The sequence below is a fragment of the Nestor notabilis genome, unplaced genomic scaffold (genome assembly GCF_000696875.1).
Source record: "Nestor notabilis isolate BGI_N333 unplaced genomic scaffold, ASM69687v1 scaffold15212, whole genome shotgun sequence".
NCBI classification, from domain to species: domain Eukaryota; kingdom Metazoa; phylum Chordata; class Aves; order Psittaciformes; family Psittacidae; genus Nestor; species Nestor notabilis.
In genome coordinates, this window is record NW_009918830.1 from 6,485 (window position 1) to 30,297 (window position 23,813).

General features: G+C 43.6%; 1 protein-coding gene across 1 annotated transcript; it reads right to left on the reverse strand.

Annotated features, from left to right (window-relative positions):
- Window positions 1-460: 460 nt before the first annotated feature.
- On the reverse strand, window positions 461-15,280 carry TRAF3IP2 (TRAF3 interacting protein 2). Its single transcript, XM_010009930.1, has 7 exons — window positions 14,907-15,280; window positions 12,489-12,664; window positions 11,016-11,104; window positions 9,187-9,255; window positions 6,888-7,004; window positions 5,613-5,687; window positions 461-905 (listed from the first exon to the last, which is right to left on the reverse strand). Exons 1-7 carry the CDS (start codon window positions 15,026-15,028, stop codon window positions 759-761), a joined length of 795 nt encoding a protein of 264 aa, XP_010008232.1. The 5' UTR covers window positions 15,029-15,280; the 3' UTR covers window positions 461-758.
- Between the last annotated feature and the right edge of the window lie 8,533 nt (window positions 15,281-23,813).

Sequence of the window (23,813 nt, forward strand, 5' to 3'; positions counted from 1 at the left end):
TTTGACATGCTTTGTTTTAAATAAGGGCTGAAGAGCAGTAATGAAGCTAGAGGCTTGCTATAAAAAATACTGCAGCGTTCCATGGTACTGACAGCACACACGTAGTCATGCATTTCACTCTCCTTTTGTGGACTATTGCTGCAACATACTGAAGGTGTCAGGGGCTGAGCTGTAAGGAAATGGAACTCCAGAGATTTCAGATCTGAGAGTCCTCTAATTGAAGACAGTGTCTTTATGCAAGACAGGCTAAGGCAAACTTGTGTTACCCAACAGTTACCATTCCTCTGTTGTTCCCAGCAATAATAAAACCTGATGCAATATATAAGGTTGCCTTACAAAAGGCAAGTGTATTTAATAGTGTATATACAAATTAACTGTTCAATAATGCTATACAAGGCAGGAATATCTTTAAAGAAACCCTGAGCAAAAAGGAGGATGTAATTTTTATTTTACACTTATTGCAACATTATTTCTGGTATTTGTTTGCTATATTGACTAATAAAGGAATATGTTAAAAACAGATGTTAAAATAAAACTGGGCATTCTTTCCATGTGCAGCTCTTAAAAATCTAGAGAAAAGAGTTCTTCCCCATCAGCTTCAGAAATAGATGTTTATCATGGTAGAGAACAAGCCGAGCCTGAGTTACCCAAGACAACCAATTCCTTTAGCAGAAAGAGTGACCATCTGGAAGAGCAGTGGCTCCCTGCCAAGAACAACCCTTTAACAACTGCTTGTCGTGCACTTTAAGCAATAACGTTCATAACGGCACAACCTGGAGTGTTGGTAAAGGTCCTACTGGAGGAGCAATGTATTCCTCCTCCCTCAGTAACCGCAATAGGATGTTCTTCTTATTCTTCGGCCAGTTATAAATGTGAGTGTTCTGCAGCCAGGTAGGCACGTGTTCCTAAAAACAAGGAAAAAAAAAGCGTAAAATCCCATAAATCCTCCTGAATCTGTACCAGAACCTTGCAGATTCCATCAGACCCTGCCAAGCAAGATTTCACTTTGTCTGTTCTAAGCACTTCCCATAACAACAAGAAATTCTAATTTGGCTTCAGAGTTGTATTTGGGTTCCTAAATAAATGAACTTTGTGTGATCTCACAGCTTGCTTGTCTCTCTTTCTTTTCTGCCATCACATTGGCTAATTTCACTACATTTCAAAGGGAGTCTGATCTCAGTGACAGGCATCTAAAGGCTTGTGAAAATAAACATTGGGAAAAGAAGGCAGACATTTCAGTGCCCCTACCAAGGAAAGGCTTCCACCTTAGTAGCTGCTGAAGGATCCACACAACATGTTCAACCTTGAGATGAGAATCACCAGGGAAAAAGCATGACCTCAGGAGAGCATTTCTTATCTTGGTAGCCTTCTCCCCCTCTCCTTGCACCTTCCTTCACCAAGCATGGTGTCCTCTGGCCACCTCCTGAGCAGGAGGTTGAGGCTGATGCTGAGATTGAGGAGAGGCTGATGCATCTCCAGATTAGCAGGATCAAACCTCCACCACTTTGCATCCTGGGAAAGATAAACCCTCTCAGGGGTTGGCTAATGTCCACTAACATAATGAAGCTGGGACTGCCATGGCCCTGAACAGTGACAGTGGGCTGGTGGATAGGACCCTGCTCCAACCTCATGTTCCCATGTCTCCACAGCCTTGGGAGGTTTTCATATGGACAGTCTGGAGTGAAGGGCCATTATCATACCACTAATTAAAATAGGGTCAAAGACTGATCCTTCACTGAAACCAGCTCATGTCCACTATGGAGATTTCTTTTCGCAGAGCTGTTATTGGAAACACCAGAACGGAAGCCAAAGGGAGACAGCAGATAAGCAACATGAGCAGTGAAGACATGCATCACTTGCTCTCTGGTCCTCTTTACTTAGCAGGACGGTATTTTCCCAAGGTGGCCCCTGTTAGGAGCAGTGCAGTACCTGTCAAGCCAGTGGAGCTAGCTCCAAGTGGACCAAGCAAAAAGCTGCTGGCATGCACCACGTCTGTGGCACCTTGCCACAGGATGCCCTGGCATGTCCTGCCTAGCTGCAGTCCAAATACTTCATTACTAAGCTTCATGCTTCTCAAATTGGCTGTCTTTTCCTTGGCCTTTACAGCTGTAGGAACAAGGGTGCATCGTTTCCACTGCTCAGGGAGTGGTTTGTGTTCATTGGAGCAACCACTTTATTAGATCTATAGGATTTATGTATAAGAAGAAGGAGGTAAGTCACCCAGGCACCTACAGTGCCATTAGTCTGACCTCATCTAGGCTTCTGAACCAGAAGCTTGGTGAGAGGCAGAGGCATCTATCAAGCCTGGCCTTCCTCTTTCTCCAGTGGCCAAGAAAATATAAGCTTTGGTCAAGGGTCTCCCCAAAGTGGAGGTTTTAAAATGTTGCTCCTTCAGGTGGACACCTCACTGCCCAGCACGGGTAAGATCCTGCAGCGTTCCCTTTGGTAGGAGCCCAGGTAAGATCTCTTGCCTCCACCTGCAAGTCTGGTTTTGTATAGGAATGGATTTTAATCTTTGTGAACTTCATTCCTTTGACAAAGCTATTTAAAGTTGGCCAAGAGATTCAAATGTTACTGGGAGAAAGAAAGATAACTACATTTGCATGCACGTGCACACCCTTATTACATAAAATTTGTTTCTTTACTAAACCTTGTTGAGAACTATAAAAGGAAATGCAATTAAATACAGCAAATGAGCCTTCTCTCTGATAAGAAACTACATTTTCGGTAGGAAGGAAATGCAGTAGACATAGTTGGTCTGAACTTCAGTAAAGCATCTGATACAGATCCACACAGGAAATCATTAGTTAAGTTTGAAAAGATGGAAATTAGTGTGAGAAATATATAGCAGGTAAGAAACCAGCAAGTGAGGATATAATGAGAGAGGCACTATACATCCAGAGACAGGCTCTGCGTCTTTCTTCCAGAACGCCTCCTGCAGCCAATTTCATTTAATATCCTCCATAATGAACTCAGTGCAAAAACCACCTGCACGCTAATCATCTCTGGCAACAATTTTAACTTGAGGGAGGTGTGTAGGGGTAAAGGGGTAACTATAGCTGCTATTTTGATCCACAAGGGGAGCAAAGTGTCCTTGCCATGTGACACTGGCTGCCACTGCAGGTGGGAGCAAGGGGAAAATGCTTACCACCCTTATATTACTTTTATTTGGCTGTGTATCTGTAAGCCATGAGGAGATTCTCTCTATGCCACAGAGATAGTATTTGACAACTGTGAGGATCAAATTGGTACGAAGAAAGCAGAGCATCTTAGTGCAGAGGGCAGGGCTGTGCACGCAGGGCCATGTTGGCGCAGCATGGTTTGAGCTCCCCTGGCTTCCCTGGCACCGACCCTGCTTACCTCACCCATCCAGCTGCCTCACCTCTGACCGAGGGAGCCTCCATTGTGAGGAAGTCACAACTTAATGCTTTGGTCATCGGGTCACCAGATGAGGAGGACACATTTCTGAGGACTGGTTTGATACAAGCCTTGAACCAGCAAGACCCAGGTTTCCTTTAGTAGTGTATGATGGGAAGCTGGAAATGCCAGTTCCACCTTAACTGTGTGTTGTGCTTTTCCCCCTCATTATTCCGTTTCCTAATGAACACTCTTCGGATCACACAGTTCCGTTCTTGTGGAAAGTTGACTAATTTTCACATACCAGCAGTGCTTTATGATGTGCTTCATCTGAGATTAACTCATCTAATAGCCATATCCTGAAATTAAACCTTTCAGACCTTGCTCTCCTGCTCTTTTCCACTGCCAGCTACAGCAGTACTTGAACATGTAAAGGAAAATGTAAAAAAGACAAAAAGTAATTTGCCTGCCAACATCATCCAATTGTATCTATGTGTGGCATTTTTCAGGTACCTTACTTCCTCTGACTGCCCATGGACTTCATTACTGCAACTTGTTCAGGCTCTGGTGCTCTCCTTCCACCCATGATGTCCTCAGTTATATTATCATTACCTAGTCAGATGAAGTTGATGATGTACCAAAGAAATGTGTGGAGAAAGAGAGCAAAGCTCAACAGCAATAGAAAATGACAATCTGCATAATTTACATGAGAAAGTCACCTCTTGAAAAACTGAAGGGTGATGTGGATTTACAGAGGATGGGCAGGAAGGCTGCCTGGAGCCTGATGTTTTGATAGGAGCAGCTGAATAAACCAACCCTGGAAATTCCTTGTAGATCACTGTCTGAGAGAACCACTGCTATATGCTAAATAGTCTTCCTATATATGAAGTTCAGCCAAAATTAATGTAGGTTTGTTGTTCTGCCTCAAAGCCCGGAGGCAGCTATAGCCTCTCCTGGGCCACCTCTCTCTGCAACCTGCTTAGTGCCAAGTGGCTGCAGGCTGTATGGGCTGACTGCATGGCAGGCACTCGAGATGCCCCAAGGTTAGGAGCAGTCCCACCTTTCCCCCGCCTCAGATCAAGCTGCAAAGGATGACTGAAAATGCTGCCTGATTCCCTGCCTTTGGTCTGCCCAATTCCCACCAGGGCAGTCTCTCAGCTTTTCACACTTAAGGCAAGTACTGGATTGAGGTCATTCAGGCAGGGAGCTGAATGACATGAAAGAGCAGAGGTACCACTCATTGCAAAGGACCTCACATACGTTACAAACCCACGGATGCATTTTAAAATTTCTGAGCTTATAGTAAATTGGTGCCTAAATAAAGAACTTTGTTACACTAAAATCCACAAGTGCAGTGGGATGGCACAGCTGTACAGTCATTAATAACAGTTTGTAAATTTTGGATCATGTTCCAAAATTTTGGCACCCAAAGAAATGTAAGGAACTTTCCAAACTTTTTCAAAATGCACCTGTACCTAGGAGCAACGTGACAGGTACCAACAGTGCACATAGCATTTTGCAATGAAAAGTGAACGTGAGTACAATATAGCCATTCTGTGTTTGGGGAAGAATGCAATTTCTCAACTATAACTGAAGCTGTTTAATTTTTCTGGCCTTGAAAAAAATCCAAGAGATTCTCTCAGAGCAAGGGAGAAGAGACAGGAATCTGTTGCATTACTTATTCTCAAATGAATCTTCAAAACCAGTAAGGAGGGCAGATGAAATTGCAAGTCCTAAAAAAACTTACAGTTTGCCTTTGAAGGGCCCATCAAAGTTCAAGCAACAGCCTAGTACTTTAATATTTATTATCCTCTTTATTCTTATATTCTCAACTCAGACTCTCCCAGATCCTCACTTCACATCAGTCATAAATCTCTCCCATCTCACTCATCGGTGTTACATCTGGACAAAATTATAAAAGGGTTAATATAAAAAGCATGTTTGCTGGGTAGATTGTCTCTCTGCATGTAAATTCTTTCAATGCTCAAGACAATTTGAGTTTTAGTTGTACATTTATCATCAGAAATACATTCGTGCTCTGATGTATATTGTGGATGAAATGTTTTTTATTTGCATGTACATAAAACTTTAAAATCTTCATGTAAAGTGTAGCTTTGGAATATTCCTAGTGGGATATTAAGAACCAAGAATTCTTTTTTTTTTTTTTTAAGATTTAAGATTTCATCTGGTGCATTGTGATCAAAATAATACGTGCTTAATCATGTGACAAGTATATATGCATGTATGAGTGTTACCTTTCTGGCATTTGGAAAAAGCACAGGGATGAATCTGAAGTTCATACTTCCTTGTTGTATAAACTCGATCTGCATCTAGAATAGAACAAATTGCCAGATTTATTGTAATGACACATTAATTTTTCTTTGCATGCATCTGAATCCTATGCATAAAAACATGTACTGCTTACTTAAATTGCTCTTCTGTTAAGTGATTTGATCTATTGCTGGTGGACTCGGTATCGTTTTGTTTGGCCACTTAATCTGATTCTTCATTACTATAGAAAGGATACAGGAAAGATCTGTCAACATTTCTTGAGCATTTAGTTCTGCCATGTGAAATAATTGTGGATATAGCTGCAGCTGCAATCCCATGAAACCCACCTAGAACCAATGACACTTGACTTGACTAAGGCCCTTGTTCAGTCTCCAGCAGGGTGGAAGATTCCAGCTTAAGACTGGCTCTGTGTCCAAACTAGGACCTAGTCTTTCCCCCATGTCCTAGCTCCATGTCTGAGCTGGGACCAGCCTCTCCCCTGTGTCCCCATACATAGGCATCCCAGTCATTGTAAGGTCAGCAAAACTACTGCTCAGAGCTCATCTGCTAGTGGCAACTTCTGAGAAATTTGACTGCAGAATCAAACTGGGGAATCTGATGGGTAACAGGGTAAGAAGAACAGGAAACTGCAAACTGAGGGAGAAAAGATGAGTTTCATGGCTCTGTGGGCTCTTCTGGGCTAAGTGTCCATCCTGTGACAGACTGCAGAGATGGGCATCTGTGACTCCTGCTGGTCTCCTGCCACTCTGCACCACCCAGGAGCCTCCCTTTGCAGCTCTGGCCTTTGCTTTTCAATTCCACCTTTTAGTCAGCTTTACTGCTGCCCGAAACCAGACCTCAGTTACAGGATGGCCAAAGCGATAGGGACTGGTTTATAGGGAGGAAGGTCAGGTACTGTTAGATAAGATCATGCTCAGGGCTACATGGCAGGGCAACAAGGGCTCAAGAAGGTAAAGGAGGGGGGAAAAGAATTGGACAATAAAGACTATAGAGAAATAAAATGAGCATGTTTAATAGGAGAGCATGTTTAATAGGATTTTTCTTCCTTGAACCTCTTAGCAGATGTTAATGAGCATACGGAGCTGATGAGAGGGAGGATTAATGAATTCCAAAGGGGGGTGTTTAACTATGGGGATTAGGGAAAACAAAGCAAAGAACCTGCCATTTGGAGACAGATTTGTCTTTTGAGAAGAAGAGACAGAGTCTTTGTAAAACAGCAAATGCATGTCCTCGCTTACCATCCTGTGGATGTATTTAGTATGTAAGCCGTGTTCATCCCTGTCCAGCTGGGATTCTGCCCCTTCCACATCCTGTTTGTATTTTGGACTGATTGCTATGATTATCATCACCGTCTTCTGTTAGGGAAAAAAAGCACTTTTATAAAATTGGGAAATGCAGCGTGTTTGGTAGAGGCAGATCGGAAATCTGCCAGTTTGTGTTTTAAGTGATCTTTATGTTCTTGGCAAACACGAGAGGATCTCATTCATTCTGGCAGGAAATAGAGGAGAACTCATGCACTCATTCTCCTCATTATTTCTCAAGATCTCATAATATAGAAAATCTAAATGTCAAGAGATATATTAGCAGCTACCAGTTTACAGTTGGAATCCCTGCATAAAAAGCTACTTTTTATCAGTGTACAGTGTCTATGTACATACACAGAAAAGTTTTATCTTCAAATTCAGCCCTAAATATTTTCCAACAGCTTACGTAAAAGTGCATCTATTTAACCATCCATGGCTTTTTATATGTAAAGCCACTAAAGGCAGTTGTCTATGGAAGATACCTCTAGGGCTCTCAGCAACAGAAATTACAACTGTTTTTGCTGATCTTAGTGGTGGAGAGTGCAGTGGGAGACGTGGGCACATTTAGGGGTACCTAACAGCTTTGTCCCACCTTGCTGCAGTGGGCTGAAGGTAATGCTCCTCACCGTGCTGGGACAGCCCAGATCCTGTTTCATCCCAGGCCCCCACCAAGCTCAGGTTTCCACACAGGGTTCATCCTTCATCTCTGGGAAATGCTTATCGTCCTTAATGGTGAGCCAATGAAGAGGCGCAGCAGATGAAAGCCTCCTACTTCTGTTTACCTAGGGCCTGTCTTTCATCCCCGCCACATCAGGCTGTTTAAGGCTTCCAAGTCTGTGGCTCATACTCAGCTTGGCACCTAATTAACTCTTTCCTTCTGTGCAATATCAAGGGAATTTGCCTCACCACAGGGTCACATACGGTAAGGAGCCATTATCCCTTACACCAAGTTAACATACTCCAGAATTACTTTTGCTTGCACCTGACATGCATGTAAGCACTTACAGATGTTGAGGGTTTGCAGAGACATGTCCGGTTGCACACATCCCCCTGCTTGTGTCCAAGTAGTCACTTCTTCCTCACACATTTAAGGGTTTTAAAGTTAGAAACTGTCTCCACAGTTAATGGAGGAAAACAAACATTTCTGGGGTGGGCAGCCAGAGAAAGATCCTCATGTGGAGGCAGGGAATCACTCCCTGCACATACTGGTCTCTCCTACTGACTGTGCAGAAGTCCCAAAGGAGATCTGCCATGGTGAGCCCAAGCCTAAGTTGTCCTGATGAAAGCCCCAAAAGGCCTGACTGCATTGCCACAGCAGAGGCCCCAAGCTGGTTCTGCATGGTAGAGCTCTTGAGCTAAAGTGTCTTGCTGGACGCCTTTAGGAAACACGTGTAACACTGTCTCAGATGGTGAGGCTCCCTTGGTCAGGTTGGGGAGAGCCCACCACTTTATCATCCTGTTCCCAAACCACGAAAATAAGCCCAGAGTGAGTCAGAGTCCCAGTGGCTACCCAGCAAAGCACAAATGAACTGAAGCCACCCCATGATGGCATGTGCTAAGTGACAGAATTGTCAGTTTGTGTTTAGCTGTGCTGGAATAACGGGACCACTTGGCGTGATCCTAAAGGAGATGTGCACTCACTGCTTAGTTGAACTTCAAAGGAAGATGTGGCTGCAGGGGACTGCACTGGCAACAACATAAACCTCTATTTTACTGCTTGGATAGATACAAAGTGATGAGAGGAAATCTATCGTTTGACTAACAGAATAGCAATTTCCAGTTTACATACAGCATGGCTTATCCAGAAGAGCCCTTTAGTATTTTAGATAGCAACGTAAAAGCTACAGGTAAGAAGCAGGATGAACATTAGCTACTACTATGCAGTCTGGGATGAAATACAGATATCATTTTACCAAGCATAGATAAACCCCACTATTTAAAAATGAGATGGAGAAACAACTTTTCCAATGGCAGCTTCAGGCTGAATGTAACAGCCAGCACTGGAATCTGGCAGGGATTCATTTCTTAAAGAGCGAGCTTTGGGACCATAAGATACAGAAATGAAGGAGATTTGTCTGTGCTCTCTCTGCAAGGCCTCTACCATTTCTGTAGGGGCAGGGAAGATGATAGTAGGGTCTTGCATTTTGATTCTGCTCCTGTTGCTATTAGAATAATTCAACCATTTTCCTCAGGTCACCTCTATCATGAACAAGGTTAAATTGCTTTTACATACATCACCCAGGTACCGCTCCATCCACTTAATGATGTCAATACCTCGTACCGTGTCCTCAAATATATCGATCTGCAGGAGAATGAAAGTCTGTGATGAGCATCCTTTCACCTTTCCTCCCCATTTGGTGGCACTGAAAAGGCACCTGCTCTTTTCCCTAGTTTCTACCTGCATGCCTAATTCCCTCATCAAAGAAATGTGTACATACACAACTTCCCCCTTTCCCTGAAGACCAGAGTTGAGCTGGATGGGCACTGTAGGCAGCTGGAGAGGGGATGTTGCAGGCACACCACTGGGCTCCTACTGAGCTAACCATTTGACTGGGCACCCTGCCCTGCCAGTTCCCAACTCCCAGGCATTTTTTGCTCAACAGAACAAGAAACAACCACTTCTGGTGCACGTTAGATATTTGATATTTTCAAAATGGCTTTTTTGCCTCTCTAAACACCTCAAAAAGGTGGATAGTTGTCCATATTCTCTATCTGTATAGCTGCAAATGTCCACTGTTTTCTGGCTGCAATGGTATATACTGGGTGTCAAGTCTTAAGATTCATATTGAACTGTTTTTAGGGTGTGTAGTGGGAAGTCAGGCAGGTCACTGATGCTGGTAACCCAGACTTCAGCAACAGCAGAGGCTGAGGACTTCATAGGATTGAATGCAACAACCAACACCACTCACTTCCCAGAAACTGGCAATCAATGACTGTGATCAATGCAGTAAGTATTAACTTCTCCAAGCTTTTCATAGAAAAATCATGTTCTGCTCTCAAGTCTTCTTCCCCTTTTGTTTCCCTGCTTTGGGGCCATTTTGCTGTATTTATTATTCTGCAGCAGGCTCCAACAATTCCCTATCCAGCAAAGGTACTGTTAATGAGCCTTCTACTCCATACCTCTGTGGTGCCCAGAGCTTTCTTATGTATTGGTCATAGCACAGAACTGCTGGAGAGAAGTATAATTACAGTCTCTGGAAAAAATCTTTGATATATGAAAATAAATAAGTGTGTGCAAAGCCCCCCACCAAGTCTCATTCAGTTTAATGATAGACACTTGCTTAAATGCTTTCCTGAATTGAAGCCAAAGAGCGAAGGTTGAGGGGTCAGATAGCATATGCACTTGAAATAAGAAAATATGAATCAAGATTTTGATGAATACCAAATCCTAGAGCCTCTGTGGATGGTTCCCTTAGAGAGGGCCATTATGATGAAGCAAGCTCATGAGAAATTAAATGAAAATCTGGATGGCTTATGGAATTAGACAGTGGGACACATACCTTTTCAGGCCAGTGAGTTTAGAATCTCTTTTAAAAGCATAACAAAGCAAATGAAATCATGAGATAGGTTGTTTCATTAAGCTCTGTGAAATACATTGATTTTAGATCATTTTTTAGTAGAAAGGTATTCACATCTGAAGAACTAGCAATGTAACAGCATCACGGAAAAAAAAGTTGGGATTGGACGAACATGAAAACTGACCTTTTTAATATTGATATTACAGATCAAATATAAGACAATGTTAATGGAATAGCTCACAAAACCTCATACTATTGCCCATCTGGTATCCGGTGTCACTAAATGAAATTTTCTAGGGTCATTATTAGAATACATTTAAAAGCATAAAAAAATCAGTTAAAATATGAGAAAATGAAAAGGCAAATCATTTAAGTTTAAACTTTTAAAGTCAAGGCTAGTTGATCTATTTGTACCTTCTTTAACCTACCAAATACAGTGATAAAAAGAAAAACATTTAAATGGACAGTGTATCACCTCTGCTTTTTACAAAATGTCCCTTTCCCCTGCTGGTTGAAAGTCATTTTCTCCAGAAGGAATACTTACAGCAGTTTGAAATCCATTTACAAGCAGGAAGTTCACTAATTTCATAACCTCCACTGCTGTGTCCACCGAATAGGTTATAAAGACCTTGCCTAGGAGAGAGGATCCATATGAATATGCAATGCATTAAAATACAGCATTTGGACGGTGAGACTTTCAGAAGCCTCCCCTTACACTGCGCGGCAGGTTCTACCCACCTATGTCTCTTCGGATTTACAAAATGGATGAGGGATAGCTCAGTGGCTTGGTGTTGAACTCAACCCTCTGGACAGAAACCTTGCTCTAGATTTAAACTCCTACTGCCTTGCTGCTGGCAAGCACCCCACTTCCTCTGATGGAAGCTGCAGAGGGTACCATCACTCTGCTGCTCACCCTGCCCTGCTACCAGGGCTGCTTCTTCCCCAGCACCTGTTGGCATCTGTGAGGTTGGGTCCTCCTCCAGAGCTCATGCCACCTGCACCAGCTGCAGCCAGCACAGCTTTCACCTGGACCTCATTGATCTGACTGAGAGCTGGAGGAGCCCTTATGCATGCTGTACCCCCTGTGCAGGCAGGATGGATGGCTGAGGACAGCAAAGTCTTCAGCTGACCTTACCAAGCAGAAGTTTTCTTGCTACGGAATCATGGACTTGCAGTCAGGGTAAACCAGCTGGCTAATCTAATCCGGCTGTGTCTGTACCACAAATGACACAATTTTATCCAGTAATTCCTGTATCTAGGATGCACTGATAAAGTAGGGTCTATCCAAGAGTGGTGTCTGGTGTCATAACTCACTCCTACAGGCCAGAGAGATGCAACTCTCTGGATTGGAAAGGTGATGTGAAAAATGAAGAACAACAAAATCAAAACCTCAGGAGAGACGTGGAGGGTTCTTAGCAATGGCACTTGCTGGCTAGCATGGCATAAAGAAGGAAGTCAGTTTTCTGAAACCTGACTTTCCCATAGGAGTTGAAGGCTGAAAGCATTTCAGGGGCTTGTGTGAGGGGAAGAAACTCAGCCAGTGCCTGCGCTGCCCTCAGCCCTCAGCTCTCAGTGTTGGGATCCTGGCCCAAAGTTCTCTCCAGTCACCAGGTCAAGACTCGACAACTTTGTCTGGTTTGGGACAGGCAGAAACACTTTATCCCTAAGGCTTTGTTTGTTATTAGTCCTTTACTGTAAGCTTCAGTGCCTCCTGCCTCAAAGGGACATCCTGTTTAGCAAGAAGTCATGGAAGCAATCTAAATGGTATTTATCTTTCGTAAACAAAGTAACAAGCAATTAATGACAATTACGTTTTCAGGATTCAAGGAGATAATTCCATCCCTCCAAACACAAACGCTCACACCCTACAGATGTGATGACACTCAGTATTTTCTTTTCTGTTGTCTTTGTGTCTTAATGACATTCCCCCTGCCTTCTCCCCCCCGAAGCTTTTCCACCTAAAGTTGTCAGGCTGTGCTGTAAAATCTTGCACAGAACAAATTTGCCAACCACTTACGCAACTCCTCTGGCAAATTGCTGGTTCTCAGAGTTCCCTTGGCTGCAGGGTTACTGAGAGGTCTCGGGACGGCAGCTGGAGATGGAAAATTGTCACAAGGACAACAACATGCTTCATCCGGGCCACATGCCTTGGGGGGCAGCTGGCCATTAGGTAGCTGGTTGTATAGCTGATTCCTACAAAGTCAAGCAAGTGAGGACTTAAAAGAGTATTTCTTTTCAGGCAAAATGTTTTTTTTTTTCTTTTAATAACACACTAAGAACTTTATCTGCGTATCAGCTAGGAAAAGTTCTGGTAGAAATGCTTTGCTCGGCATTTCTACTTAGTTATTACAGTATCTTCTGAACGGACACCTTGGTGACAGTCTACCACAAGAAGCAGTTTACTGCAGAAACAACATTTGCCACAGGAAGTAAGTGCACCTCACAGCTGAAAGCTGTTCAGTTTTCAATTAGCAGAAGCAAACGCTGCTTCTGAGTGAAAAATACATGCTGTGCCATGGATATCGTTATGCATGTATGGGAGCAGGGAGGCACTTGCGTAACCTCTTCCCATACCTAAAGGGTGCTTCACGGCACCTCTGATGCTCCCAGGATGCCTTGTGCAGCACAGGAGGCACAGTGCAAGGTGGGGATTGGGAAAAATGGGGTTCAAGGGCACTCCAACTCGAGCTCTGGCACAGCTTGGAGGGTCTCCAGTTTTGGACAAAACTCAAAGTTTGCTAAAGGGAACAAAGTTAATTTCCTGAGCAGCAACAGCAGACCCAACGAGGCTTTCTCATGTCAGGGATCTGTGCTCCAGACTTGCAATAACCTTGCCTAATATCTTCCCCATCGTAACAAACAGAGCGAAAGGGATGACTTTAGGAACCTTAGCAGTTCTTGTCCTACTACACTTTGGCTTCACAGTTTAAGTCAGTAGGAAGGGGAATCTATTGAGATTTTTATCTGAGGTGTGCTTTGATTCTGCTGGGTTGAATCTTTCAGACAAGTACTAGGTTTCTCTAAAGCTTTTCCCCACAGAGCAGTGATGTTTAGTCAATCAAGCCCATTCTCTTTTTTCTCTTTGCCTTCCTTAAATGAATGATGACAAGCTGGTCACAGCATGTTTTCTGTTGTCACATTAAGATTTGGTTTATTCATTTCGGTACAGATGTTTTCTGTTACAAAATACTCTATAGGCAAATACTACCAACATATAACTGCCGTTCCTGGAATCAGCATGAAAACACCATGCAGGCAGCCACAGGACAGACCCCGCACATTCTGGATTTGTTTTAGCAGAAGAAAGTACTACGAAAAGCAACACATACTTCATCGATGGCCACAAGAAGTTATCCTGTGCCTAATTTACAGATCTTCCCCAAACTTCACCTGATCCAACAAATGTGCCAAAAATTAGGAATCTGTTTTTAAATTTTACTACTGCAAAGGATACCCACTATTGCTCAATGTTTTTACATTCATACAAACTCTTCGGTGCAATTACCTCTGCTGCAGGTACTGCCTTATCTTGCTGTCACTTTTCTGTCACAGCCACTAATTTTTCACAGGCAGAACAGTGTGATATCTCAGTCATCAACTGCCGTTGGTCCCACCATTTCTCCCAATTTTCTGCCCAGACCACGTCATGTTAAGTGCACATTTCAAACACAGATGCCTGTAGGTCTAGCACCTCTAAAGGTAATGTGTCACTTACTTAAATAAAAACAGTCTTCAGGTAGATGAGTCTGGAAAAAACCTTGCTTGGATAGTATCTCCCATCTGCTAATGACATACTTATAAGGAGGGAGGTATAAGGCCTGGTAAATTAATATTTGAGAATCAGTAAAAAGCCCTGGATAAAAAGTGCTAGACTTGTGATGGTTTACTACTACATGAAAAATCATAGAAAAAAGCTGCAAACAGCAATGTAGAGATATATCAGCAACAGATGGGATTTTCTCCCTTTTTTTCTGCACTGCAGAGGAGATAAGAAGGAAATCACTGGACACCGATGATTGAGGCGCCCCAGGCTGGTACAGCGTAAAGCTGAAAACTGCAGTGAGCCACCGACTTGACCTTTGCTCTCAAGCAGGAGAGCTCTAAGGTTTCAACTGAGATATTTTTCAGACCCTCATCCCTTTAACCTTCAAGCATTTATCTTCCTTAATGCGTGCATTTCAGGGTGCACTGTAATAACATATCAGGTATCTGGCTTTGAAGTTCTCTAGGGTAAGGTCAGGACCCTGCTGGGTGTAAAACAGCAAATAAAGAAAACTACCCAGCATCTTGCATGTACCCCTGCAGCCCAGGCTAATGCTAACGTTAGAAGGCTTCAGAATTATTGGTTGAAAGCCCACAGAGTCAGATCAGAGGAGCTTCCACTGTGCACAACCCCCTCTTCCTCTCACCCCCCCGCCCCACGAGGCATACTTACGGGAATCGAGGAGGACCAGGGGAGGAGCATGTCCTCTGGGGTGGCCGGCCTCTGGTGCCCTGGGGAGCATGAAGGTCTGAGTAATTTGGGATGACTTGCTGAGCTGGGCGGATAACTCTCATGCAAGGTCCAGGAACAGGAGGAAGCGGTTGCGATGCATGTTCAAAATGTTGGTAAGGAGCTCTGCCATCTGGGAGAGTGAGAAAATAAAGGCAGCAACTATCATTTCAGCCAATACATTTTTCCCTCAATTTGTGTTTATTCCTTTCCAGGCACGTCGTCCTTCATGTCTTGGGAAACTGAGCAATTTGGAGGCATTTGCAGGTATCTTGGCCTGAAAGAAGCCAGATCAAGGAACGTTTTACAGTCTGAAGGTTCCATTTCCCATTTGGCATGGTTTAGATCCACACCCTCAGTTGGGCTGCAGGGACAATTGACATTTAAACATTCAGGGCTGCTTTGTCCCTGCCCTTACCATGCCTCAGTGTTCCTTGGTTATTTTTTTTTTTCTTTTTTAATTTCTTTTTGGCAATAACTTCTGAAAATGAATCATCCCAGCATTCTCATGAAAGCAGATGCAAAATCCTGGAACAAATCAGTTTGCAACACTAAAGCTAAACAGGCTGTGAGTATTGTAAATGAAAAGCGAAAAAATAATCTCTTGGTTTGTTACTTCACCCTGTATGAATTTTCTGCCTAAGTGACCTTTCAAAGCCTTGCTGCTGCTCCTATTGCCATCCAGGAGGCTGCAGGGAAAACCCAAAGTGATAATTTTGCTCAAGTAATTCTGAAAAACCTTACTGTTGTTGGCCACACACACACAATGCTCGTTAATAACTAACGTACAGTGGAACTGTTGGCATAAACTGAAAGCAACGTAAGCTGTTTGTTTCCCCAAAAGGGAAAAACTACTTTTTTTTTCTTTCCTCCCAGTCTTTCTGTGTGCAGTTTTCATTAGGCAGCAGCTCTGTGCACTTTCAAGCTGCTGTGCACAGATCAAAGTCCAGCCTGGCAAGGCTTATTAGCACTGCATGATGATGGTGTTATGAGCTGGCTCTGAAAGCTGCAGTACTCAAACGCTGTTCCCTCCCTAACCCCTGCCTGTTTTTTAAAATCCTTTAGTTATTCCGTGGTCATGCTTTCCTTTTCCTAGCAGCCATAAGGACTAGATTGTTTTTTAAAAGGGGAGGGGAAAAAAAAGAAAGAAAACAAAGCTTTGATGAAATAGTCCAATTCCAGGAGCAAATACTTCAAAATAACCCAACCCCACAACTGCAAAGAGATTCCTGATGAAATTGTGAGTCTGTAATAACACTGAGATTCACATTTGTTTACATTGTTTTAAGAGATTTTCCTGCTCCGCCTCTTAACTATATGCAACAGGACAGGGTTGGAAATAGGTGATCTTAAAGTCCTTTCCAACCCTAACTATTCTATGATTCTATGAAAGAGGCTGGGAGAACAAAATTGAAAGTAAACATGGTCTCCTCATGGGTTCCTCATAACCAGCTCTTGGAAATGTGGCAGGGCTCTGGAAGATTCGGTTTGGTTTACAGGTTTTTAGGCCAACGTTTCCCCACCTTCCTTTGGATCTGTCTGCTAATACAGTATTTTAATGGATGCAACCCGTGCCGTGCAGAAGCACAGCAAGGCCAAGTGTGCATGCCCGATCACACCAACAGCTTTCATATATAAATATCTGAAATAATGGTCTCTGGGCACATAGCATTGCTGCAAGGATTTCTCTGACTTTAGAATCAGTTTTGCTTTTGTATCTCAAATAGCAGGTGTCCGGAGCCAGCTTAGAGCCTACGGGCACAATTGCTATTCCCCGGGAGAGGCGTGTTGCAACACACAAACTGCAGAGCTTTGTTGTGGGTTGCCACTGCCCAACAATTATCTGAAACGCAAGGAGCTGTCAGGAGGTGATTTACGCTGTACCGGGCATGTGAGAAACAGGAGTACAGTTGCCAGCTTCTTGGTCCTGACCAAAGCTGCTCCAGCCATCTGAGTTTATTTTCTTCTTTTGCCCTCTGGATATGGTTGAAACGGTGGTGATTTTTCCTAAAGAAAGCCTTTCAGAGTTCCTGCTTAAAACCAAAATGGCCTCATTCAGTAACTGTCCTACTTTTCACGATGTCCGCGTGTGGAGGAGGTAAATGGAGGTAAATACTGAGGGGTGTTGTGCAACCAGCTCTTTGTCTGCTTAAAGCTGAACTGAAAGAAGGTATGAAAAGAAAACCAGAGGACATTTTGCTAATGTTCAGCTGCAGACATTGATGAAAGTCCATCTGTAGCGCCTTTACAAAGCCCCAAGATCAGTGGTGAAAACTGAGGCTCTGATACCCTCTCTCTTTCATATACCTAATTATAGCACATCGCTGGAATAACAAAACTCCTTAAACAGATGTAATATAAATGCTGCGGAGTCAACAGAAGGTTTTGGAAAAAAAAAAAAATGAAAAAAAGGTTATCAGAACAGGCCTACAGCTTTTATTACAAAGCCAGCCCAAAATGGGTTGGGGTCTCATGAGTCTAATGTAATATAAATTATATTAAGACAATGATATTGCTGTTAAATGTTCAAAGCTCACTTCATAACAGATAAAAATCTCTGGGACTGAAAAGGAATACTAATTAATAGCAGGCTGTAAACCGCGTTGTAGTCTCCAAGAGCCAAAACACCCATATTGACAGAGTCACATCAGCATTCAGTGATACAATCACCAGCAGCTGAGAGGGCTCCATTTTAAGTAATGAGCTTTCATTTCAGCTGACAACAGAAAAAAAAAGAGGATGATGGATGTCATGCTCTTTTCACATAGAGATAAAACACATGGGTGAGTTTGGTCATAATGCTGAGAGACACTATTTACAGAGATCAAGGGTAACCTCCCATCCTGATCCTGGCAGGAAATTCTCAACTTTGGGGATCCAAGTGGGAGCAAGGAAATCTATGAAAACAACAGGAATTAGGTTGGTATGGGAAGCTGCTGAATGACTGATGCAAGGAGGAAGGAAATGACTAGAATATGAAATAACAGCAGGGAGAAGGCTGTGTATGTTCAGGGTGACTGACAAAGGCCAGTTTCTAGGCAAAATCATTAGCCTTCATTTGATGAGCAACTGTGACCTGTTTAACTTTTTATCTAGCTCAGAGGTTCTGCATCACAGTCCAGCTGAATAACCTGAAAACCTGGAAATATAAAATGGACTGCAAATAGATGTTTAAAAATGTTAATAATTACATGCCATGTATTGCCATTAAGCACAGTAGGAAAACACCAGCTTGGTGAATGATGGCTGTGATACAACTGGAAAACCTCTGGTGGGGTGAGTGGTGCTACTCACATGGGCCCTGGGGGTGCTGCTTTGCCAGGCAGCGGTGCTCAAAGCAGCCATGATCTTGCGAGGAGGTGTTGGGATGGGGCAAGTGCTGGCACATAGGGCACTGCTGATGCTCAGGTCCAAAAAACACTCTGGAGATCAGTGGTCCTGGAAGGTCCTGGGGGTTCAGCATGGACACCAGCGGTAAGGGGGGATCCAGGTGCCGGGTGCCCATGACATCTCGTGACTGGGAGCTGTACCCTGTGTCCACGGTCCCCAGCTCTGCTGGGGGTCTGTTTCCTGAGTGTTGCCGTGACCGTGAACTCCCTTGGCTGCTCTCCTCCAGTGAGTCCTCAGGAGCATCAGACAAGCTTTGCGCTAATTTACTGGAGTTGTGTCCAGTGTCAGCTGAAAGCTGTGATCTTGGCTGCATGCCTGGTTTGTCCATAGCTACAAGATGCATCTTGGAGGCAACTACTCCAGCTATTGATTCAGTGGGGGAACAGAAGTGCCCATCTACATCAGGATCGGTGTATCTGGACCACAAGCTGCTATCTGGCTCCATGGACGGTGCTGAGTGAGGATGTGTTGATGCTCTGCAGAGGCATGATGCATTGGCCACAGGCTCAGCTGTTTGAGAGACACATGGTCTCTGGGACTCCTCATCCTTCGTATCCTCTCCAGAAGACTGCAAAGCCTTTTCCAAGATATGTTCGGGAAATGGGGACCACGGCATGGATTCATCTATTTCAACTGGTATGCTTTGACCCACTGAAGTGCCTGAAAAAGTGGGAGAAGAAACACTGTAGATGGACAGCCATACAGACAACTGCCTGTCATTAGTCCTCACTCAATGACTATAAGATGAAGACCAGTATTCCTTATATTCCTTCCAATATATATTCTTTATATTTTTGTGGTTTTTAAAAAGACAGGAAGAAACAAACAAGAAAGGTCTGTCTGAATTTTGGCAAAGCAAGAGAATAGAGGGTTAGCTGGAGTGTGGCTAGCACACAGTTACATTTTGGACTAACCTGATACAAAGGCCATTTCCAAGCTTTGTAGTCGCACCGGAAATGAGAGTCAGCTGCCTTTCTGCAAGGCCAGGATTTTCCAGCAAACTGGAAAACAAGAGAAACGACTATTGTGAACATGGTACAGTTTCACATAGGCAATAATCCTAAAATAACTCCATCTCAGAGACTGGAAAAGAAATACCAGTTAGAGTTCTGGAAATCACATTGCGCAAAACATGCTTTTATGGGATTTCTGGAACTTAGTGTTCCTGTTGAGACTGGAGGAGGAAAAGTACATGAACTGTCTCTCAGAGGTAATTTCTGCACCTGACAAAAGAGCAGGCTGCTTAGGTCTGGAGGTTTGGCTCCAGCATATTCCAGGGAATACAATCACTCGCAATTCTTTTACTCCAGACCTTCTAATAATAGCATCACATTGATGTTTCAGCTCTAAACTTCACCAAACACCCAGCTAAGTAATTTCACATCAAGGCTTGTTCCCAAGAGTTGCTGCTTATTTTATCAAACCACTTCAGGCTTGGGCCATTTTTCTTCTATCAATCAATCACATTGGAGAAGCTAAAATCACCAGTAGGAGAGTTATCAGCAAAGAATGGACTAAGCACTCAAGCAGTGGGAATGACCACTAGCAACAGAATCTGGCTTGAAAGCCTGATAAAAAAAGTCAAAACAACAACACATTTGGGGAACTTTTAGCAACCCAAGGATTTCTCCCAACTTCAGTCACAGTAGCTTGAACAGAAAGGTCAAATGAAGAACACATTCAAATGACCACAGCACTAAAAGCAGCTGAAGAGGATCAGAGAGAGGTATAAGGCAGTGTTTCAACCTTCACCCTGCCTCTCACAGTAAGTCTGTAAGAGCAAATGATGTGCCCTGTGCTATAGGGCAAGAGTGAGGCTTTACATTCATGCTGATCAGATAAAATGACATCTATTTCCCCCTGAAAGTATCGCTGGCATAGAAAATTCTGGATGTAACATCTACTGGGAAGCAGGATAAAAACTGTGCTTTGCTGCTGGGCTGCAATGTAAATATTCCTCCTCTGTGTAACTTAAAACCCATCTATGCAGAAGATTTGCCATATATTCATACATACCCCATGTTATAATAAGCACGTCCGCAGGGAGAGTTATCCTGGGATAATTACAGTGGCATAATTATGCTGGTAAATTTTCCCATGTAGGCAAGTCCTCAGGGCGGCTATTAGTTGTACCAACACAGTGACCATGCTGCTGCTCTGACAGCTGCAGCCCCCTGCATCAGAGCACTTGGTCTGGTGCCAAACCAGCTCCTTCCCATACAAGCACCCAGGCTTGAAATCCTGACAGCCAGCTCACCACCATAACACATCTCTCCCTGCAGTTTGCATCTCTTTTCCTCTACGCCACGTCACTAGGGCCTGCCCTGCTCGCTGAGTCACGGTTCACTGACAGTCATAAGTGATGTGCTGGGAAAGGGAAAACCTTGAGCTCTCATCATCAGCACAGGACTGTGACAGGGACTTGTGCTGTGCTGTGCTGTGCTGTCCTGTGTGGCACTGGCACACTGTCCTTCACCCGGGACCTTTGGTCAGATGGCAGTTTAAATTAAATGGCAACTGCCCTGTGGTGGCGGCTCACCAGGACAGGACATTGCAAAGTCAGATTTACACAAATCAGGATGCAAAGCTGCCAAGTGGTCTCCTGCCAGACTTACAGGAGTGCCTGCAAGGTTAGGTGTCAAACTCCCTGCGAGACACCTGCCTCTGGGCCATGTCAACAGCTTTGTAAACATGACCCTTGGTTCATCTGGACTTGAAATGCCTGCTCAGATGTGCTTCAACTTGTGGGTGTCTGTCCATTTGCTCATAAACAGAATGATGCACACTCAAGCAGCACAAATCACACTGCAAACTCTTATTCTCCCCGCTGAGCATCTCCAGTGAACTGGCTCCTTGGGCAAAATTCACCCTGGCATTCACAAAGCACAAGCTCAGCTGTGGGGTACCAGAGTACAGCTCCACCTCTTTAGCCACACTTGTTGTCTGAGCATCCCTCTCATTAGATATAGTCCTCAGGAAACATCCAAACATGGCTTTTCAAAAATGAATTTACAATGCCTCCTACACTAGGATGCTTCTTTGGTGGTCTCTGAAGTAGTGATCAAACTGCTAAATAACACTTTGAATTCAGATCCTCTATGTTCAACAGCCTTTAGTTTAGCACCATGACAAGAACACATTTCTGTGGAGAAACCGAGAACTCAGTCCAGAGCTCAGTGAAGTAAATAGGAATGTCCCTAATGACTTCAGTAGGTTTTAGATTTGGTGTCAGATGGGATTTAAAAGTCTATAAATTCCTCTGGAGGCTACAACCTCCAAAGTTTTTTGTCTTTTTTTTTTTTCTTTTGTTCCACTGCTGACATCTGGCTGTCTGTGAAATGGATCATGCACAGACTGTGTGAACGTAATGAGAGGCACAACATGGGCAGAAGAAATTCAGACTTGTCTTCTTCAAGTTTGCTATTTATTGTATTTACTCTGCCTTTTGGAGGAAGGATATTAAGACCTTCTTAAACTGTATTTCAAATGATCAGCTACCAAACTCTTCAAATGGCTTACTTCAGAATAGCTTAAAATGTCTTTCATATTAATTTAGTCCTCTGAAAGGATGGATGCCTCTTCAATGCTCAAATCAATATTTAAATGACAGTGTTACTTCTTTCCTGTGTAACATGAGCTAAACATTCTGAAAATTACTCCAAAGATCTGAGTAAAAATAATTTGGTCAGACAGAAGAGAGCCCTGATTCCAGCACTTGTCCTTTTACCTGTAAAAGCTTCAAGGGCTTTTTAAATATGAATTTGTTAGACCCTGCTGCAGGATACTGAGCACGTAAGCCGAGTTTTGATACTCATGCACAGTCCCTGCTCCCACGGGGCTGAGGTAGGAGGCGCTGAGGGGCTGAGGGCTTTGGTGTTAAAACAGACACATCATTAAAAAGGAGGAAAAGTGACTTCATCCTCCTCCTCCCTCAGTAGCTCTGGTTGGAGAGAGAAGCTGTTACAACAGCAGAGCTCGCTCTGTAGAGATGGCCCTGAGGATAAATTAACCCCAGGACATGCTGAATACTTTTTGAGCAATGCCGGGAATGGCATGTGGATAGGAATTCCCGAGAGAAATCCCCACACTGCTGGAAATTTTACAGATGATTCAGAAACATCCTCCTCCAAAAGCAGTGCTTCAGGATGTTGTTTCTGCTCTGCTGAAACAGGCTTTTGGAAATGATGAAGCCCATTATCCCAATGTTTTACATTGCCTCATGCTAGAGTTTCATTAGGTTTCCTTTGACTTTTCTAGTTAGCTTATCTTGCAAATACAGTTATTCACAGGACAGAAAAATCACTCACTTAGGTCTCCCATGTTGAAGAATTAGGGTAAAGGAATGCTTTAGCATATTGAAATATGCTTAGAAACCTGTAGACTGATCCCTTTTCTGGCACAGAGACCACTGGAGAATGTAGAATGTGCCCAATCTCATTTCCAAAGATACTGCAGCTTCAAGTCACATCATGATATTGCCAGAAAGCTTTGAGAATTTAATATCCCCCCTGCACCTATGACTATGCAGAAGATTGCTGATAACCAGCTGGAGCTGTTGCATGTATTCCTGCTTGTAATAAAGTGAAGAGGCCCTTCCTAAAAGCACAGAGTAGCCAGGCCTGGACTGCTCTCAAAAACGTTGAGGGAAATCTGTAAAACACCCTTTGTCCTCCTCTTCCTTCCTGTGCTCATGCATCCAGTTCTGCAACATGCATTAGTGCAGCAAATAATCTTCCTGGGTGGGTGCTCAGTGACCCAAGCTCCTGGGAAGCTGCCTTGTGAGCCTTCCCACACTTGGAGAGAGAGATTCATCCCCTGCTCCTGCCACGGTGGGAGGCTGTCCACTGCTGGGAGATCATAAATGAAGGAGAACAGTTCCTCTGCAGGTTGGTAGAGAGAAGCCTGAGCACCCAAGTTTGAAGGTTTGAAGCAATGGCCAAACTCCCCTAAAAAACATCTCATGGAGGCAAGGGGCTGGCCAGGGAGAGGAAGGGTGTTAGGCTCAGGCTTATCTGTGCAGTTTTCTTGTGGCTGACTGCAAAATCTGTCAGGTATCTCATCAGTTTCCCAGCATGAAGACTTGTCAGGATGCACTGTCCCAAAGCACACACTAACCGTCTATCTGCTTTTGATGAAAAAACTTCTGTCATGAAGAAACAGAAGAGAGTCTCTGCAACATAAGCATAGCTGTGCTTCCCGTCTCTTCTGGAGAAGGAGAAAATATCTTTTCTCTTTTGGTCAAACTTGTATTTGTCTACACTGTTAAAAAAGAAAATACTAGGATAAGAAAGAAACTTCACCTTCTGTGGTGCTAGGGAAGGGCTTTTTTATTTACCACTCATGGCATTTCTGAAACGGCAAGGTATAAATTAAGGCAAAGCTGGGATCACAAAGGGTGAGGATGGACAGGGGTTTCTCGATTTCCAAGTAATTCCTGTGTGCTTTGGATGAATCCTTTAA

Bases quoted from the DNA above. Each gene is read 5' to 3' on its own strand.
- TRAF3IP2 (XM_010009930.1), bottom strand. From the start codon at position 15,028: ATGAGAGTTATCCGCCCAGCTCAGCAAGTCATCCCAAATTACTCAGAC. The intron at 5,688-6,887 runs GTAAGCGAGGAC...GTTCTATTCTAG, and splicing joins CTAAATACATCCACAGGATG to ATGCAGATCGAGTTTATACA. The intron at 906-5,612 runs GTAACACTCATA...CCTTGTTTTTAG, and splicing joins TTTTTCCAAATGCCAGAAAG to GAACACGTGCCTACCTGGCT.